This window comes from Dendropsophus ebraccatus, chromosome 12 (genome assembly GCF_027789765.1).
Source record: "Dendropsophus ebraccatus isolate aDenEbr1 chromosome 12, aDenEbr1.pat, whole genome shotgun sequence".
In the NCBI taxonomy this organism is placed as follows: Eukaryota; Metazoa; Chordata; class Amphibia; order Anura; family Hylidae; genus Dendropsophus; species Dendropsophus ebraccatus.
The window spans coordinates 19,070,514-19,091,471 of NC_091465.1; the positions used below are offsets into that span (position 1 = coordinate 19,070,514).

The 20,958-nt window shown below is 45.4% G+C and overlaps 1 protein-coding gene across 13 annotated transcripts in view; it reads right to left on the reverse strand.

Annotated features, from left to right (window-relative positions):
* Window positions 1-20,958, reverse strand: part of PKNOX2 (PBX/knotted 1 homeobox 2) — a 316,712-nt gene that overhangs the window by 59,957 nt on the left and 235,797 nt on the right. For 9 of the 13 annotated variants that reach the window (XM_069947893.1, XM_069947897.1, XM_069947884.1 and 6 more), the window contains one exon: window positions 12,440-12,549. The exons of 1 other annotated variant lie outside the window; for it this stretch is intronic. In XM_069947893.1, the coding sequence (XP_069803994.1) occupies window positions 12,440-12,526 (87 nt within the window). In that variant the 5' untranslated portion in view covers window positions 12,527-12,549. Of the gene's footprint in view, window positions 1-12,439; window positions 12,550-14,806; window positions 14,967-15,001; window positions 15,213-20,958 lie in introns of those variants that run through there. 3 more of the 13 variants (XM_069947892.1, XM_069947891.1, XM_069947890.1) reach the window with 3 other exon arrangements.

The window sequence follows — 20,958 nt, forward strand, 5'->3', positions numbered from 1 at the left end:
ATGTTGTTTTATTTTCAGTCTGACACAGTGCTCTCTGCTGACATCTCTGGCCATGACAGGAACTCTGTCTCGGTTTTATATGAATTCCCATAGAAAACCTCTCCTGCTCAGGGCAGTTCCTGTCTCGACCAGAGATGTCAGCAGAGAGCACTGTGTCAGACTGAAAATAAAATAACATTTCCTGCAGGACACACAGCAGCTGATAAGTATGGGAAGACTTGAGATTTTTAATAGAAGTAAATTACAAATTTATATAACTTTTTGAGATCAGTTGATTTGAAAGAAAAAGATTTTCACTGGAAAACCCCTTTAAAAACCTAAGCACCTTTTCAATACACTTTGCGTGTATATTCTTCAACATTTCGGGATCTCTGCCTGCTGCCAGTCAATGGGAACATACAGAAAATACACAAAGGCAAAAATATTTCTCACAGCTGAGTGTGAGAAAGCTGAATTTACTGTGCATAATCCTTCATGGTCTGAACAGCCCTTATTCTCATCAGCTGTGGATAAAAAACAAATCATTACTGTAATATGCACTGGGCCTTACTCCAGACACCCACTGTGATCTTAAAGAGGTAGTTCAGCAAAAAAAACAAAGATTTCTAATTTACTTCTATTTAAAAATCTCAAGTCTTCCAGTACTTATCAGCTGCTGTATGTCCTGTGGGAAGTGTTGTATTCTTTCCAGTCTGGAGAGCAGGAGAGGTTTTCTATGGCGATTTGGGCAGTTCCTGTCGTGGACAGAGGTGGCAGCAGAGAGCAATGTGTCAGACTGGAAATAATACATTACTTCCTGCAGGACATACAGCAGCTGAAAAGTACGGGAGGCTTGGAGATTTTTTTTAATAAAAGTAAATTACAAACCTCTGTCAATTTTTGTTGCTTTACTACCCTTACTACCGACACAGCCGGAGGTAATGCACAAAAGGCCACATCTCTCCTTGGTTGTCAATCCAAGGGATCAGATGTTCTGACGGCTGGTAAATGGAGCTCACTACTACACATTCCCCCAGAGTGAGACCCGATGCGATCAGTAACTTTTGTCATGTCTGATGACATGTCAGAAGTTACTACAAACAGCAGCACTTTACAGTAAAGAGTTCCCCGATGTGATTGCTTTGCCACCTACATTCTGTGGTCAGTGGCTGCACACTTTTACCCGTAACAGCAAATGTGTGCATTAATCTGTTCGGCCATTAGTTATATCTCCTGACCTCCACATACACATGACTGTTCACCACTGCCAAAGGTTTGTGTGTTCCCTGTGAAGGAGGGAGGGGTAGGCCACAGCCAGATAGCTCTGATGGCAGCTTCTGTCTCCCAGGACAATAGGGTTGGTAATAGCTAAAACCCCAACATGCTCACCCTTCTCTCCACCGACACCATCTATCCATGTATATTTGGCCACTATACACTTTAGACAACCTTACTCCTAAAGGTGGTGGGTTCAGCTGACTGACACCAGAGTAAAGTATATGGGCACCTGATATGGGTTATCAGGAAAGCAGAAAAGATCTTACCTTTTCTGCTCTCCGGTGCTCCACTCCCTCCTTCTGGCCTTCTCAGAAGAAGAAATTTTACATGTGTCGAGCATTGTGCAAGCAAAACCATGCATGCAATGTCCAGTAGCTTTCCAAGACGAGGAAGATGGCACTGGAGGGCCGAACAGGTCACACCGCCATTTGACTACTGGTGGCTAAAGTAGTTGAAGGAAGCCCTAGGACTGCCTGGAAAGCATGGATAGAGCCATAGGCCATACCCTGTATCCATGTTTTCCAGGCAGTTCTAGGGCTTCCTTCAACTTCTTCAGCAACCAGGATTCAAATGTCTTCACTTCCAAGCTTGGAGGGACCAGGCATGCTCTAGTTGCACTCATCTCTATAACACACTTTACTTCTTACTCCGTCATTACGTTGGATTAAGAGATGAGCGAACCGGGTTCGGATTCGAGTCGATCCGAACCCGAACTTTCGGTATTTGATTAGCGGGGGCTGCTAAACTTGGATAAAGCTCTAAGGTTGTCTGGAAAACATGGATACAGCCAATGACTATATCCATGATTTCCACATAGCCTTAGGGCTTTATCCAAGTTCAGCAGCCACCGCTAATCAAATGCCGAACGTTCGGGTTCGGGTTCGCAGACTGCTGCTATCCTCTATGGGCTGCCCGGACGATCTAGAAATCAGCTCCCCGCCCCCCCCCCCCCCCCAGAACGCGTGTACTAGCGGCGGCAGCAAGCGGGGAATGAGGAGCTCCTCCAGTCGCCCCGTGGAATACAGTCTTTAGGTTCTTACAGCATTTACTGTATGGTCCTCATGATGGTCCCACCTGTTTCATGGATCTTCTGTGCCCCCTTCATTTGCACGGTGTAACTGGAAGACTTAACGTTTCTCATATTTTGGGGGTATATTTGCCTTACACTATAAATAATGTTTATCTATCATTTGGTTATACTGTATTTAAACCCTGAAAATAAACAATTAAAAAAGGAAAAACAAATTGATCATGTATTGGTTAAACTTGCTGATTTTGGTGGGAGCGCTCAACCATTTAATGGTGTATGGTGACCTCCTAACAAACGAGAACGGAGAGAGGAGGATTGGGCTAGCTCGATTTCTATTTCCCAATTCCTTTGTTCTCAGGGAGATAAGCTGCTACCAGCGCCATCTGGCAGCTGCTCCCCCTTCCCTGCATTGAGATCACATAAATGCTCGGCCATGCTAGGAAGCATAGATGTTTGGCCGCCACTTTTGTATATGGTGGCCTTAACGCTTAGGATCATCATCCAGCCTATTCCTGCAACTTGTTACACCTGTTCTGTATGTCCAGATGGTTAGCTTTGTGGCACTGTAGCACTGCTATCTGCCCACTATATAAGACTATTACATAGGCACTACACACTATACAGCACAGGCACTACACACTATACAGCACAGGCACTATACAGCTGTATTATTCCTTTAAAAACAGGAGGAGGACATGGGGCCAAAGTCTGGTTGCAGGGGCCTGTAGGTTTATATTGGCAGCTTTCCATGGGTTTTATAGCACTTTTACATCAATCGACAAACTCTGCACACCAATCAATTAAACAACTTTTCGACCAAATGATTAAGCAGACAGGATAATCCAAACTTTAACCCTTAGAGGAACGGGCTAATTTAAATTTTTGCGTTTTCCCTTTTTCCTCCTTGTGCTTAAAAGGCCGTAGCACTTGCATTTTTTCACCTAGAGACCCACATGAGCCCTTATTTTTTGTGTCACTAATTGTACTTTGCAATGACAGGCTGAATTTATGCATAAAGTACACTGCGAAACCAGAAAAAAATTCAGTGTGGTGAAATTGGAAAAACATGAATTTGGGGGGGGGGGGCTTTTAAAAAATTCAAACCCTTTTTGAGAAATAAACATTCCTTAAAATCTCTCTATTCCCAGGCTTATAACGCTTTTACCCTTTGGTCTATGGGGCTGTGTGAGGTGTCATTTTTTTGCACCATGATGTTTACTTTCTATTGGTACCTTGATTGCGCATATGCGACCTTTTGATCGATTTTTATTACAATTCTTCTGGATTTGATGCAACCAAAAATGTGCAATTTTCCACTGCGGGATTTTTTTGCGCTTTTTTTGTGGGGCACCCCCCCACACACACACTAGACACCAGGGATGGGCAAAAACTGCTTTTTAAAGAGGACCTGTGAGAGTCCGATGCCCATAGAGAATGACGGAGCATCGGACTCCCTATTCATTCTCTATGGGCATCTGACTCTGCTGTCAGCGCGCGCCGGGCTTCGGGCGCTCATATCTCCGTGACCCGACCGGCTCAGGAAGCGGGACCCGGCGGGATCACGTGAGTAAAGGGGGCTCTAACGGGGAGTCGGGAGCCTCTCACCCTGGCACGGGGGGTGACAGGTCTCCTTTAAATGCAGCTGTCAACTTTGACAGCTGCATTTAGCAAGCTAATTTGCGGGCATGCGATCGGACCTTGCCCGCTAATAGCCACAGTCCCGGGCTGCATAAAGCACCCGGGATTGCGGCGGTTCAGAGTGGGGCCGTCCAGGATCATCTAGGGGTTATGCAGTGAAAATCTTCTTCTTTTAAATAAACTGGTTTCAGAAGGTTATATAGATTTGTAATTTTATTTAAAAAAACTAAAGTCTTCCAGTACTTTTCAGCTGCTGTATGTCCTGCTGGAAATGGTGTTTTCTTGCCAGTCTGACACAGTGCTCTCTGCTGCCACCTCTGTCCATGTCAGGAACTGTCCAGAGCAGAAGAGGTTTTCTATAGGGATCTGCTACTGTTCTGGACAGAGGTGGCAGCAGAGAGCACTGTGTCAGACTGGAAAGAATACACCACTTCCTGCAGGACATACAGCAGCTGATACGTATAGGAAGACTTAAGATTTTTAAATAGAAGTAAATTGCAAATCTATACAACTTTCTGAAACCAGTTAATTTAAAAGGAAAAGATTTCCGCTGGACAACCCCTTTACAGGGTTTAAAGGATTACAGTAGAAGGTTGCAGGTCATACAGAATATGTTGCGTGTGAATGGGGAGCGGACAGGGAATAGTGGAGAAATGCTTCTTTGAAGGATCCACCAAAGACAAGGTCACCGTGAAGAGTCCTGGGATAAAGTATTTACGTCGGGCTGGTAAACAAGCCACCCGGTGCTCATAGATTGGCTTCTAAGCTGGCTCTGTTCTATATTTTGGGCCATATGTGGGCGATTATTCCAATCTGAGCACAATCTTCATAGTGTGATATGCAGCGCACCGCAGACGCGCGCCAACGGCTCCCTTTCCTCGTTTATCGCAACTCTAATTGAAAAGGACAGAGGCAGCGGAGATAAAAGGAGCAGCGACCCAACGCAATGAAAATGTAAATCTGGAACTAGTCAGCTCCCAGCTTCAAAACAACCACCAGCTGAGACGGTGTTATTGCATCTTGCTCAGGGAAGGACGGTGAGGCTTCAGATTTATAGAGCTGCTGGGGGCCAATTCAGCCAGCGCCTCGCTCCATTGTTACGGCTGCAAGCAAAACAGTTTATCTCTAAATAGATTTCTCCTTCCTGAAATAAATCTTTATTTCATATCAGCTGGATCAGGAATAGAAGGAAAGTGGAAGATTTAAGAATGACCTCTTGTGTAATCCATCCAGCCGGGGGAAAGTCAAACCACACAGACGCAATGAGTCCGCTGATGACATTGGCTTATTACTATGAAAAATGCACGGCCGTTGTGAAGGATTCGGCATAAATAAGGTCACATTATAAGAAATTATCCAAATTAACATCTCCCTGCAGTTGTATAGAAATGACGGCTGAATTAGAAGATTACGAGTGCACACTGTGTTTTATGGCCCGTATCATATCAACTGGTTTCCAAAAATTATATCGATTTGTAATTTACTTCTATTTAAAAATCTCATATCTTCCTGTACTTATCAGCTGCTGTATGTCGTGCAGGAAATGTTCTTTTCTTTACAGTCGGACACAGTGCTCTCTGCTGCCACCTCTCTCTAAAGCTGGAGAGGTTTACTATGGGGATTTGCTACAACTCTGGACAGTTCCTGACATGGACAGAGGTGGCAGCAGAGAGTACTGTGTCAGACTAGAGAGAATACACCACTTCCTACAAAGCATACAGAAGCTGCTAAGTACTGGAAGACTTGAGATTTTTAAATAGAAGTAAATTGCATATCCACCATATTTTCCAGCATATAAGACGACTGCGGGGGTCCCGATCGGTAAGTGACAGGGGTTAATGACACTCTGCAGCGTGATCCCCACCTCCCATGAAGCGCACTCCGCTCTGGAGCGCACTTCATAGCAGGAGAAACGTACAGTTACGCCCAGGGTCGTCTGGAGACAGACTACCATGGCGTAACTGTACGTCCAGGGTCGTCTAGGGGTTAACTCTTTGTTGTCCTATTTTGGTGCCTCATCTCCCTCCACCCCTCCCCTCTCCATAGAAAATTATGAAGACCGGGGGTGGGGCTTCAAACTGCTTTTTCATGATAAAAATGCCTTTTTCGGCTAATAAACCTAATTACAAAGTTTCTTAAAATCGCCTGTACTATTGATTTCTGCCAAAAAAATGTTAAACGACAGTGACTAGAGATGAGCGAACCTGGAGCATGCTCGAGTCGATCCGAACCCGAACTTTCGGCATTTGATTAGCGGTGGCTGCTGAACTTGGATAAAGCCCTAAGGCTATGTGGAAAACATGGATATAGTCATTGGCTGTATCCATGTTTTCCAGACAACCTTAGAGCTTTATCCAAGTTCAGCAGCCACTGCTAATCAAATGCCGAAAGTTCGGGTTCGGATCGACTCGAGGTTCGCTCATCTCTAACAGTGACACTTTAACTCTAAAGTCAGCAAATCCTTCATTGGAAGAGTTTTATTATGGTAATGCTACTTGTTTCCAAACTTCACCTACAACTCCAGTCCTAGTCGAGGAGAATTCATAGATTTTCGGTTCATCTTAGGCAAGTAGAACCCATCCACAACTGCAGCTAGATCCCGTGAGAGGAAATCTGGAATAACCTTTTTATGGGGAATCATTTTACGTTGCTTTGTATCGCAGGCATCTGATTCTTATAGAAACCGCATCACTGTTTTCCCTTAGGGTACAAACACACACACCGTATACGCAGCAGATTTGATGGTGCAGATTTGATGCTGTGTTCAGTTATTTAGATCTAATCTGCTGCGTATCACAACAGAAAACACGCTGCGTATACGGTGTGTGTGTGTTTGTACCCTTATTATAAATCTATAGTTCTCAGTTTTTCCTATTCTGTATATTTTCTTGTATTGTACTTTCTGTATACCCCAATGACGAGGGCCTAGCACTTTCACTAGCCGTCATCTGTCTATACCAGGGGTAGAGAACATTGGCTCTCCAGCTGTTGCAAAACTACAACTCCCATCATGCCTGGACAGCCAAAGCTTTAGCTTTGGCTGTCCAGGCATGATGGGAGTTGTAGTTTTGCAACAGCTGGAGAGCCAAGGTTCCCTACCCCTGGTCTATACACCTAATCATACATTTTATATATCATGCACATGCTTGCACCATTAATCTGTCTTTATATCCGCGCCCAATGCTATAAACATATGCGGCTACTCCTTCCAATGTCGTTTCTATGGTAATCCGCTATGTCAGGTGTTCCGTCCGGTTACACGTATTTACCTGCAGAACTCCACTTGACATTAAATACTATTACGAACGCCCTGGGTAAGCGGCGAGCGGCGGATACAGGATACAATTTGTTACAACATGACCTTTACCCGTAAAAAATGCACAGAAACAGGTTTATGAATATTTATCACTAAACACGGCATACGATGCTATGCAAATGAGCCATGCAAATGAGCCGGCAAAGCTCAATAATGAGAGAATCAGTGTTAATTTGCAACAGCTCAGAAATATCGGCAAATTGTACAAATTCTGATGAGAGAGATTGGCCGTTCCTTTAGTCCTGATGGGTAATAATAGGTATGGTTAATAATAGGTAATGCTGGAATCAGCCGGGTCACAGCCCCGAACGTTATATTAACTCTCCATTTACTACTGAAGTTTGCGATAAAGATGAAACTTTCCTGACGTGAATCTTTTTGAAACTTTTTGTATTTTACCCTAAACTTTCCTTCCTTTCTCAAAGGCAGCCAACCTGTTTTTAAAGGGGTACTCCGGCGAAAATCTTTTTCTTTCAAATTCAGCCGGTTTTAGAAAGTTATATAGTTTTGTAATTAACTTCTATTTGAAAATCTCAAGTCTTCCAGTACTTATCAGCTGATGTATGTCTTGCAGGAAGTGTTGTTTTATTTCCACTCTGATAGGGTGTGTGCACACTGAGGAAAAGGCGAGGAATTAGGTGAGAAATTGAAGAGAAATTTCAGCTTAAAATTCCTCATGTAAAATATGTACAATATGTTCAATGGGTTTTCTGCTCTGTTGTTCACACTGTAGCAGAATTTTCTGCTGTAGATCTGCTAGAGGAATCCTATATAAGTCAATGGGGGGCTTAAAGTCAGCTTGAATTCTGCCTCAAAACTTTCTGCTTCAATTCCTCAAGAATTGCTCAGTGTGCACATACCCATACGCTGCTTTCTGCTGACATCTCTGTTCCAGAGCGGGAGCAAATCCCTATAGAGAACCTCTCCTAATCTGGACAGTTCCTGACATGGACATAGGTGGCAGCAGAGAGCACAGTGTCAGACTGGGGGGAAAAAAACACCATTTCCTGCAGGGCATACAGCAGTTGATAAGTATGGGTAGACATGAGATTTTTAAATAGAAGTAAATTACAAATCTGTAGAACTTTCTAAAACCAGTGATTTGAAAGAAACAGTTTTCACCTGAGTACCCCTTTAAAGAATATTCTACATTTTCAATATTGCTTGCAATAATCACATACATCATCAGAGGGTATGAGGTTCCAGACATCCCAGTGACTACTATAGATCAGCCAGGACTATCGATCTGTTGTTACTTGTTGCATGGTTTGTGCGTTGCTATGCAATAGCCCAGGCAGATTCTAGGTTTTTCCTTCTGGAGTATACTTCATTGGGTGGTAGGCAAAGGGGTTATCCAGGGTTAGAAAAAGCACAGCTACTTTCTTGCAAAAACAGTGCTACCCCTGTCCTCAGGTTAAGTGTGGTATTACGATTCAGCTCCATTCACTTCAACAGAATAGAGCTGCAACCTGGGGACAGATGTGATGCTGTTTCTAGAAGAAGGCAGCCATGTTTTTCCAATGGTCCTGTTAGACAGCATGATATTAGGGGCAAGCGAGCGCTGACCCGTCAATGCGGGGAGGCGCAAGAGGGGTTGCCCAGACAATTGTCCGAGTCGCCCATAGAAGAGTGCGGCAGCAAACCTGTTGAACAGAATGGCGGACAGCACACTGTTACTGTTGTTATCGTCAATTTAGGTCGTGTTTTAAATCAACGATCAGCGAACTTCATGCATCTGAGCTGATCGTTGCTTTTTAATATGCGCTTTTACACCAAATGATTATCGTCCGGAACAAGAGTACGTCCGATAATCGTTTTGTTTTGATAGGGCCCTAACCTGTTTTAGCCAAGCGGTGAAGCAGTGTTTTGTTCTATTGTTGACGGTGCAGAGAGGGGAGGCTCCTGCTGCTGCACACACTAGTCAAATTCCTATGGAGGAGGCAGGGGACATGTCTAATTTCCTGGTGGATATAGAGAACATTTCTTTTTATAGTTCCCATTTCAAATCATAACATGAAAAAAACTGGAATAAAATGAGAAAATGAAGGGATGAATTTCTGATTTTTTTTTCTTCTTGAGTGTTTGCTATGTTTCCAGTGTTTGCAGCGTTCCCCAACCGGGGTGCCGCGGCACACTGGCGTGGCGGGAGAACCCGCCAGGGGTGCCGTGGGATCCCGGTGGGAAATGTGCGCTGTCACTCTAAGCATCCAGAGAAGCTGCGGCCGCGCAGCTTCTCGGGATGCACAGATCACTTTGATGTTCCGCCCGCACTATGAGCGGGCGGAACATTAAAGTGACCATAATGTAGGAGCAGGAAGTGTCAGCATCCTGCTCCTACATTCACTCACAGAGGCTTTCGGCACTTCATACCAGCAGCCTATGGGAGGCCGGGACGTGACCTCTCCGGCAGTCGTGATGATGTGACGTCATCACGCCTGCCGGACGTCCCGTCCCCGCAGCTCGCAAGATGGAGCCAGAAGAGGAGGAGGAGAGCTTCCGCCTGCAGCCACAAAGCGCGGATTAGGTGAGTAGGATGTTTTTTTTTTTAGGGGCAGAGCAGGGGGCATTATTAGTTCATGGGGGGGCACCTCTGGGGGCATTATTAGCTCATGGGGCACCTCTGGGGGCATTATTAGTTTATGGGGGCACCTCTGGGGGCATTATTAGTATATGGGGGCACCTCTGGGGGCATTATTAGTTCATGGGGGCACCTCTGGGGGCATTATTAGTTCATGGGGGCACCTCTGGGGGCATTATTAGTTCATGGGGGCACCTCTGGGGGCATTATTAGTTCATGGGGGAACCTCTGGGGGCATTATTAGCTCATGGGGGCACAGCAGGGGATCCTACATACAGGGGGCATCCCACATTCCTACTCGCTTTACTGCACATAACACCAAACAGTGCAGTTACTATAGGAGCCTACAGGAGGGAGAAAGGAAAGGAAGTTGCTAGAAATGTGCGGAGCCTAAATTGTTTGTCTCGCAGGTTCTGAAGATATGAAATGTATCTGGAAGAAATCATCATGGAGGACTGGACTGGATGGAGAGGAAAAGGGAAAGTGACTCCTCAGATCAAAGAAGACGTCACCTGTGAGTCCCTGTATGACCGTTTTCTTAGTTTGTAGAACATTATTTAGTAGGGGTGCCCCGAGGTGGAAAAGGTTGGGAAGCACTGCTATAGAGAATGACTGGAGCAGTCATTCTATATGGGCATCAGACTCATCTCTCGTGAGCCCAACAGGGATTTCTCGGCAACGGGACGAGGTCCGGGACCAGGACTTCGAGGAAGGGGTAAGCATAAGGGCCTCCACCGGGGGGTTGGGTGGGCTTCACCCCGGCAGCCGGGGTGACAGGTCTCCTTTAATAGAGGAGGAACCTCTGTTTATCTATAAGCCAGAGAAGATGACCATATGTAAATCCTATTGCCAAGGGACGCTTCGAAAAATAAAGATTGCACAAGCAATCACCTCCTTTAGGCTATGTTAACACATCATCCCTTGTTTTTGTCCGTTTGTAAACCATCTTTTAGGATTGCTGCCAATTTGAGGCCAAATAACAGCTGTTTTGTGTACAATCACTATAAATTAACGGCCGTTATTTGTACAATCACTATAAATTAAACAGCCTTTATTTGTACAATCACTATAAATTAATGGCAGTTATGTGGCCTAAAAAAAGACGTGTGAACATGGCCCTAAAGTGATACTGTCGCTTAAATGCTGCACATTCGATATATACCTGGATAAAAGTTGTCTGTGTCTTCTCTCTGCTCCAAAATCGGTTAACTTAATCAGTGGACAGTGTCATCTAGGTGGGGCTTCACGACAGTTGGGTCCGCCTAGCTGACACTGTCCACCGCACATAGAGTAAGGGAGGAGTGACAGCATCTGCCTAGTGCATCAGTAATGACCAGACTCAGTAAAAAAATTTTTTAGTTATTTGACATTACAGTAACCCTATGATATCTTACTAACTAGATCTTATGTTCTTTATTTTGGACACCTGTGTGTACAGTTCTGTATAGTAGACTGCAATGGTTAGCTGAATTTACTCATGTACATTTGTTTGCAAACAACTGGAAAGGTCCCCATGAAAGTGATGTGTGTGTACATGCCTGAAATAGGGAAATTTCTTTGTGGAAAGGGACTAATGGTAGAGGATACACGATATGTACTGTACTGCAGTATATGCTGGAGCTATACCAATAGCTGGAAATACATCACCAGGGTGCTCGAGAATCAAACAGGAGGAGGAGGAGAATGGGCTGAGAATCCCCGGGGAGGGCAGGGTCCGTCGTTCAGCAGCTGTGATGAGTTTATTTGCAGTAAAATGTGAATTTAATTAGACTCTTCACACTTAACTAACTCTTCTATTTCTGCAGATCTGAGGTATTTGATTCTCTCAGCTAATCCTTTTAGCCCTAAACCTCTTCCAGCTGCTGATGAATCTGTGCAGAATGCAGCGACTTCAGCCTCTGCAGATGGTTAAGGTTGTTCATGAAAGAGAGAAAAGTTCTTCCCCTCGGGAGCGCTCGGCACTGACTACGGGGATGCGTTTCATCTAACGCCATCCTGGACTATGCATTATAAAGGCAGGTCCAAAGAGCACAGAACATGGACTGCGCTCTGCTCTTCAGATCACCCATGATCACAAAAAAAAGGGAAAAAATAAAATATATATTTCCAGTTTGGTTCACTTCAGAATTCAGTATATGGAGTTGGAAGTATCAAATCTTTAAGAAAATTTACAATCTAGAGCTGTCATATATGTCAAGGCCACCGGCATTATATTTCACAGTACTTCTCCTTTAACAGGTAACACTAATGTCTATGATGAACGTAAAGCTGCTTACACACACATCTGTAATTTGCCTCCATAGTCTATGGGTTTGGGTGGCCCACAGATAATAATGGACCACCTGCACTTGTGGACTGTGTACTTGTGAAGGAGACATGGCATCTACGGACCATATAATGACAGATCCTATTTTTTGTGGTCTTGGCTCTGGGCAAATGCACTGACAGTGGCATCCATGGTCATATGCATTGGCCTGTAGACTAGAATGGGTCCGCATTCTGTCAGTAATTGTTGCCTTAGACTTTGGATGAGTCCCGTATGCGAGTGAGATCAGGCCTTCAGTACAGTTCTAGTCGCGGTTGTGTTTCTAATCCTTTCACCCCGTTTGTCTGCACTCACCTGTGGGCTCTCTTGGTAAGGGGGTGGCGGCACACTCTGGGTGGCCATCATTGACAGAGCTGGTGCTGGGGACACATGTTGCATCATGGGATTGATTCACATCTAGGGCCCTGTTAAAGGGGAGAAAGTTAATCTTGATTAAAAGAAATAGGTTCTAGGTTAAAATATGTATTTACTAGTCACAAATAATGATAACGGATCAAGAACTTGTATAACTGATTGGAAGAGCCGCTGATGATGCATCATGTGAACCCAGGGCCACAGACTGGGGAGGGACGTAGATATATCCTATGGAAACAGGACATACCCCCCACAATTACAGCTACAACTTCATTGCTAACAGCACAAAGAACTAAGACTAACAACATTCAATGCATTAAAAAAACTATATAACTATACTGCATTTAAAATTCATCACAGTGGAACATGTTTTGTCATGAGATTGTTGTGGGCATGTGCTGTGCCTGTGCAGAGAGGTGACCATCACCTTTTGTGATTGACGGATCCTGTGTTATCTATCAGGTATAATGATGTTACCTGTCCTTGTAATCCTGCCTGTAATGATGAGACGACAGAGGTGACTGATCTCTACAGAACAGGAAGGTTTAGCTTATTAATAGACTTCAGTTGTCAAGAGAAAACTGGGTGCCGAGGATGAAGGTAAGTTTCTTATCCAAGTCCTCGGTGCTGTTCCAGTGCTATTGGGAGTTTAATACTTATGCTAATTAGGTGTTTTGATGCACTGGGGGTGGGGCTCTGTTGATATACATTAGAAAGGGTGGATCAGATCCGGAGACTACCTCTCCCAGTGCACCAAAACACCTAATTAGCATAAATATTAAACACCTAATAGCAAAGAAACACATATATTTATTACCTACATATCCACCTCTCAAACAAGTAACATAACCGCAAATAAAAATAGACAATATATCAAAACAAGTCAGTAAAGAAATAAGACGGCGGGAGTGATAATGAGAAGAATGATCGGCTGCTATCCAGAACATGGTCTAAGGTCTTTCTGTTACCTGGAAAATATTAGTGCAGACTATGAAAGGGGAAAAATAACAGGAAAAATAATGAGCTCATTATATACAGAATAATTATCGAACGGTGACACTAAACCCATTAGACCAATTAACATCCTGTTACCGGAGCCAATGTTTACTGGGGCACCTAGGGGTTAATGGCGGCTGGTGATGAACAGGAGACGGTGTAAGGCAGAAGGTACTCTCAGGGGCTGAATACTAGCTGTAATTCACAGCAAAGGACCAGAAAACCAGGTCTCGGTGGGGCCAAGGCGAACACACTGAGCACTGTTCGGGGAGCACAGAGCAGCCGTGTGCCTCTGCCTCCTCCGCTCTCACTTTTGCAAAGAGTTAAGGAAATGGCAGATTTGGAAAATTACACACAAAGTAAACAAAACACAGCTGCTAGAAAACAGCCGACACAAACATGGGGCTGGGGGGGTCCGGTGTGACGGAGGAAGAGGCTTCATGGCATCTAAGGGAGATCAGTGTCACCCCGGTGACCTGCGCATTGTGGAGCATATGTACATGTGGGGAGTACATTGCTGTAACATGTTCCTTACGTGTTCCTCTGGTGGGCCCCCCCCAGATACCCCAGTCCAACACTGGTCACACATAGCAGGTCTGTTTGATTTGAAATTTCTGTGACTGAAAATCATCTGATACTGTCCAGTCTTGCTCATAGCAACCAATCGCAGCTTTTATATCTTGTTGACGTCTGGTACAATAAAAGTCAGCTCTCATTGGTTGTTTTTGGTTGTTTTTTGGTTCCGAGCAGATCAGTAAATGTGGCCCATTGAGTAAATGGCTGAAAACTCAAGAGCTCATGCTGTGGAGGCCTTATAGAGCCTTATGTAAGATCACTAACACAGCAAGACTGACAGATCAATAGGGATCATTTGTGTCGCATGAAATTGGTGTTCAGTGACTGGTAGCATAGGTCCATGATGTGATCGCATAGATACCGAATCTAATGGGTGTTACAGTGTGATTGTTCCTCATTGGTTACATCACATGGTTCAGGGGCACCTGTCTTCCTAGGTGCTGCTGAGCATCTCACTTGGGGTGAAGTTTAGGAAGTCTGACTGATTTTTATCTGGTTAAAGGACCCTAAGATCAGCTGAAGGAAACGCTCCATTGCAGTGTACTGAAGTTGTTTCCCTAAAGGCTGAGCCAAGAATGAACCCTGTGCTGTGATAGTCTGTATGTAATTGTTTTGTTACAGTATATACTATAGAGACAAGTTATAGTAGAGCTGCAATCACACACACCACAATCAGGTGATATTGTAACCCACCTTAGTCTACACAAGCTTAGATGCTGCACATACAATATATACCTGTATAACACCTGTCTGTGTCTTCTTTCTGCTCTAAAATCACCTTATTTTATCAGTGGCTAGTACCACCTAGGCGGGGCTTCACAGCAGTTGGGCCCCCTCGACTATATGGACAGTATCATCCAGCTGCGGCTTCATGGCAGTTGGGCTCCATCTCCCGAGTGGGTAGGGTGCTCAACTGCTGTGTAGCCCCACCTAGATGACACTGTCCATATAGTAGAGAGGGCCCAACTGCTGTGTAGCCCCACCTAGATGACACTGTCCATATAGTAGAGAGGGCCCAACTGCTGTGTAGCCCCACCTAGATGACACTGTCCATATAGTAGAGAGGGCCCAACTGCTGTGAAGCCCCGCCTAGATGACACTGTCCATATAGTAGAGAGGGCCCAACTGCTGTGTAGCCCCACCTAGATGACACTGTCCATATAGTAGAGAGGGTCCAACTGCTGTGAAGCCCCGCCTAGATGACACTGTCCATATAGTAGAGAGGGCCCAACTGCTGTGAAGCCCCGCCTAGATGACACTGTCCATATAGTAGAGAGAGCCCAACTGCTGTGAAGCCCCGCCTAGATGACACTATCCATATAGTAGAGCAGAGGCGGGCTGGGGGGCAGGGTGGCATATGCCCCCGGGCCAGTGCCTCCAGTACATCATGGGCTGTGGCAGCTGAATGTCAGTAACGGCGGTGAGTGGGCGGGGCCATGATCGCAGGGGCGGAGCCATGGTCGCCACGGGAGATGGTGTGGAGGCTGACTGGTGTTGCTCTTCCTTCATTGAAGGAGCAGGCTCCTCCCTGCAAGGATCTGTGAGGGGTGCCCACTGCCCTGGGAGAGAGAACAGACCACCCCCTCCTGCCTGGGCCTGAAGGAGAGGACCCCCGTCTGCCATGGCCTAGGTAAGGGAAATAAGGGGGGGGGTCGCGGGTAAAATTGCGGGGGCGGAGTCTAGCGGCCGGGGGCATCCATTAAACCTGAACAGTATCTGGGTGGGATGTTTAGTATGAATTATACAGCATCCCCTCTCCCCTGCACCATGGCCTAGTAAGCAGTACTGTGAGGGGAGAGGGGATTCTGTACCCCTTCCCATGTACTGTTCAGGGCCTGGTGCCCAAATATGCAGGGGAGGGGGGTGGTCTGTATGGGCACCAGGCCCTGAACAGTACATGGGTGAGGGGGATCCCCTGTCCCCTCTCTGTATACTCACGTCACCCAGCGTTCCCAGCATCTGGTATTCAGTATAATGGAGATCACCCAGCTTTCCTGGCATCCTGTATGTCAGTATAATGGAGGTCACCCAGCTTTCCCAGCATCCTGTATGTCAGTGTAATGGAAGTCACCCAGCTTTTCCAGCATCCTGTATGTCAGTGTAATGGAGGTCACCCAGCTTTCCCAGTATCCTGTATGTCAGTGTAATGGAGGTCACACAGCTTTCCCAGCATCCTGTATGTCAGTGTAATGAAGGTCACACAGCCTTCCCAGCATCTTGTATAGTAGTCAGTATAATGGAGGTCACACAGCATAATGGCAGTCACCCAGCTTTCCAAGCATCTTGTATAGTAGTCACTATAATGGCGGTCACCCAGCTTTCCTAGCATCTTGTATAGTAGTCACCATAATGGCAGTCACCCAGCTTTCCCAGCATCTTGTATAGTAGTTAGTATGATGGAGGTCACCCAGCTTTCCAAGCATCCTGTATAGTAGTCAGTATAATGGTGGTCACTCAGCTTTCCTAGCATCTTGTACAGTAGGCATTACAATGGTGGTCACCCAGCTTTCCCAGCATCTTGTATAGTATTTAGTATGATGGAGGTTACCCAGCTTTCCCACCATCTTGTACTCAGTATAATATGGTCACCTAGCTTTCCCAGCATCTTGTATAGTATTCAGTATGATGGAGGTCACCCAGCTTTCCCAGCATCTTATACTCAGCATGATGTGGTCGCTCAGCTTTCCCATCATCTTATACTCAGTGGCTGGTAGCCTCGGGGTGCTGTATAGTACAGTAGATCTATATACTGTGCATCTGGAAACCACATCAGCACAATTGTGCTAATTGGTTCCCTATAAAGGAGCACTCCAGCCCTTACCCATTATTACCCTCCCCACATCAGTGCAGGGATGGTAGATGGCACCCCGGGCCTGTACTTCCACCAGCGGCGATGTTCCAACAGTTCGGATAACGTCTCCAGCCCTTCTGGTCATTTGTGACCAGGGAATTCCTACTGCTCTGGAAAGGGGCCAGAAGTCACTTTGTCAATATAAGTCTATGGTACGGTTGCATTTCTTTGATGAGCCGACCCATATACTTATACTTATACGTTCGAATTTGCACGATAACGATCGAATACAAACGATAATTGTACGTGTAAACACAGCGAACGATCAAACGACAAGCGATAAATCGTTCATTTTGATCTTTCAACATGTTCACAAATCATCGTTGATTGTTCGCAAAATATTTGCAGATCGTTCCGTGTAAACAGTCTATCAACGATTTCAGCTATGTGTGAGATAGGCTTAAGCGATCGCAAAACGATCGCATAGTGAATTTTCCGTACAAAGTATCGTTCCGTCTAAACGCTGATCGTTATAAAAAAAACATCGTTCATTCAAAATCGTTAATCGTGCGATCGGGCGAATTATCGCTCCGTGTAAAAGTACCATAGGGGTATGTTCACACCAGGGCTTAGCAACTCCACAGCCCTGGTTCACACTGAGTAAATCAGACAGAATTGTCACACTGAGACAGGTGGGATTCCGCCGCGGAATACCGCCTGTCTCAGTATGACACTGCTTCTCTATGGGACAGCGCACGCTCCTCCTCTGCTGCTGCTCGAGGAAGTGACATGTCACTTCTTTGACCAGAGAGCAGCGGCAGCGGAGGGGCGTGCCCTCTCCAATAGACAGGCGAGATTCTGCGGTGGAAAGCTTTGCTGTGGAATTTTACCATATTTACTCATATTTACATATGTGTTGTAGAAATCACGGCCGTTGTTGCAAATTGCAACAACAGCCATGATCTATACAGCACACACGTTGTATGTGAAGGCATAGAATCCCGACCAGAGTGTATACACATAGTGCATATATACATACACATAGTATACATTTCGGCCGGGATCCCTAGTGGCCCCACAAGAAACTGGCATGTCATTTATTGAATAGTGGCCGCAGAAAACCTTGTCAGTTCACACAATGGAGCGAGCGGCTCCGGTCGCTTCCTCCATTGTGAGCAACGGGGAATTCTGATGCTGGCACGCACGGGGGCGCTAAACATTATCCTGCAGTACCGGCCGGGATGATCCTATCTGACACTGGCCGGGTCATGGACACAGAGAGCAGTAGGAATTCCCTGTTTACAAATGACTGGAAGGGCCGAAGATGTTATCCGAACTGTCGGAACATTGCTGCTGGAGGACTTACAGGTCTGAGTTGCCATCTACCTTCCCTGCACTGATGTGGGGAGTTTAATAATAGGTAGGGGACAGAGTGGTCCTTGAAGGACGGGCCGCTAACCAGCTACTCATGGGCCACTGCTGTGTGCTTGCCCCCCAGGCTAAAATTTGCCAGCCAGCCCCTGTAGTAGAGAGAACCCAACTGCTGTGAAGCCCCGCCTAGATGACACTGTCCATATAGTAGAGAGAGCCCAACTGCTGTGAAGCCCCGCCTAGATGACACTGTCCATATAGTAGAGAGAGCCCAACTGCTGTGAAGCCCCGCCTAGATGACACTGTCCATATAGTAGAGAGAGCCCAACTGCTGTGAAGCCCCGCCAAGGTGCCACTGTCCACCAATAAAATAAGGTGATTTTAGAGCAGAAACAAGACACAGACAAGTGTTATATAGGTATATAGCACATGTGCAGCATCTAAGCTTGTGGATGGTGCGGAGAACCACACAGAGTTAAGGGGGTGACAGTATCACCTTTAGTGCAGCACCACCAACTGCCTCCTTAGTATATTGCAGCACCCTTAGTTCTTTTTGGATCTGAAACGTTGTGGCTTACGGCCCGGCCCAGTTAACTCTAAAAGACTCTCATGCCATTGGTCTGTGGTTCACTGCCAGTACTATAAAGGGTGACCCCATTGTAACACACAAATCTGCTCACCAGCACAAGTGATCTGTGGCTGACGGCCATTTTGGAAGTTACCACACAGAGAGAGACTGGATATGATTTCTACCTCAAGTTAAAGTAAAGTCACTGTTGCACCCTGCACCTCACCCACATCAAGGGCGTCTCTACCAACACCTCAGGCAGCAATAACAGAGAAGCCCCAGGGGGAACTACAAGGTCCACCATCACCAGCAATAACACCTAGGTGCAGTCTCTCTATAACCTGTGGCAGATTTACCTCAGGAAGAAGGAGGTTTGCTGTGACAAAGTTTTTATTTATTTATTCAGCAATAGTCTCTCATGCCTGAGTCCCCGTCACTCCGTTGTGCTACACCATTGTTGGTGAGACTGCGGTGCGGTAACAAAACTGCATGGAAAGAAGTGACCTATCATGTATTCTCTGCATGGATCCCTTTGTCCCGTTGGGAGCAGGGTATTCTACAGTGGGGTCACAGTTTTGATGTGGATATCAGTGCAGTTTCCTTATGGAAAGCCATATAGGTTTTTGCCCATATGAAAATCCTACCAGTTTTGTCCTTGCTGAGTAAAAGGGCAAGTAGACGGTTTCCTATATAAGAATACACCCTTTCTGCAGGACATACATCAGCTGATAAGTAGACGTAAATTACAAATATCTGGCCCTCCCTGACACTAGATGGTACTCTCTAGAGTACCTCTTTAAGACATTTGCAAAGTATTTTCCTTGTAAATAAAGTTCACAGTGGAGTTCAATTCAAATACTGTTAGTGTACATGCCTAAAAATATTGATACAGTACACTAATCATATACCTTTCCATGTTTCTCACTGTTTCTAGTAGAGGAAAAAATATACTGTATATGATTTTCAAGCAGAAAAAATGCACAGAAGTAAGGAAGGCAAAATATAGTCCAAAGTGTGCACAACAAAGCACCAATGAGAATTATGCACCAATGAGAATTATGCTTCACTACCAAGGCACCAATGAGAAGTATGCACCACTACCAATGCACCAATGAGAATTATGCACCACTACCAATGCACCAATGAGAAGTATGCACCACTACCAATGCACCAATGAGAATTATGCACCACTACCAATGCACCAATGAGAAGTATGCACCACTACCAATGCACCAATGAGAATTATGCACCACTACCAATGCACCAATGAGAAGTATGCACCACTACCAATGCACCAATGAGAAGTATGCACCACTACCAATGCACCAATGAGAAGTATGCACCCCTATCAAGGCACCAATGAGAATTATGCACCACTACCAATGCACCAATGAGAATTATGCACCACTACCAATGCACCAATGAGAATTATGCACAACTACCAATGCACCAATGAGAATTATGCACCACTACCAAGGCACCAATGAGAATTCTGCACCATTACCAATGCACCAATTAGAAGTATGCACCAATGAGAATTACGCACCCCTACCAATGCACCAATGAGAAGTATGCACCACTACCAATGCACCAATGAGAATTATGCACCACTACCAATGCACCAATGAGAAGTATGCACCACTACCAATGCACCAATGAAAAGTATGCACCACTTCCAATGCACCAATGAGAAGTATGCACCCCTACCAAGGCACCAATGAGAATTATGCACCACTACCAATGCACCAATGAGAATTATGCACCACTACCAATGCACCAATGAGAATTATGCACCACTATCTATGCACCAATGAGAACTATGCACCACTACCAATGCACCAATGAGAATTATGCACCACTACCAATGCACCAATGAGAATTATGCACCACTATCTATGCACCAATGAGAATTATGCAACACTGCCAATGCACCAATGAGAATTTTGCACCCCTACCAAGGCACCAATGAGAATTCTGCACCATCACCAATGTACCAATGAGAAGTATGCACCAATGAGAATTACGCACCCCTACCAATGCACCAATGAGAATTACGAACCACTACCAATAAAACAGGGACAATGAGAATAAGGTTGCAACATGTTTCCAATGCATTCAAATATATGCGCTTGATGTAATACACCCCAACCGATGCAT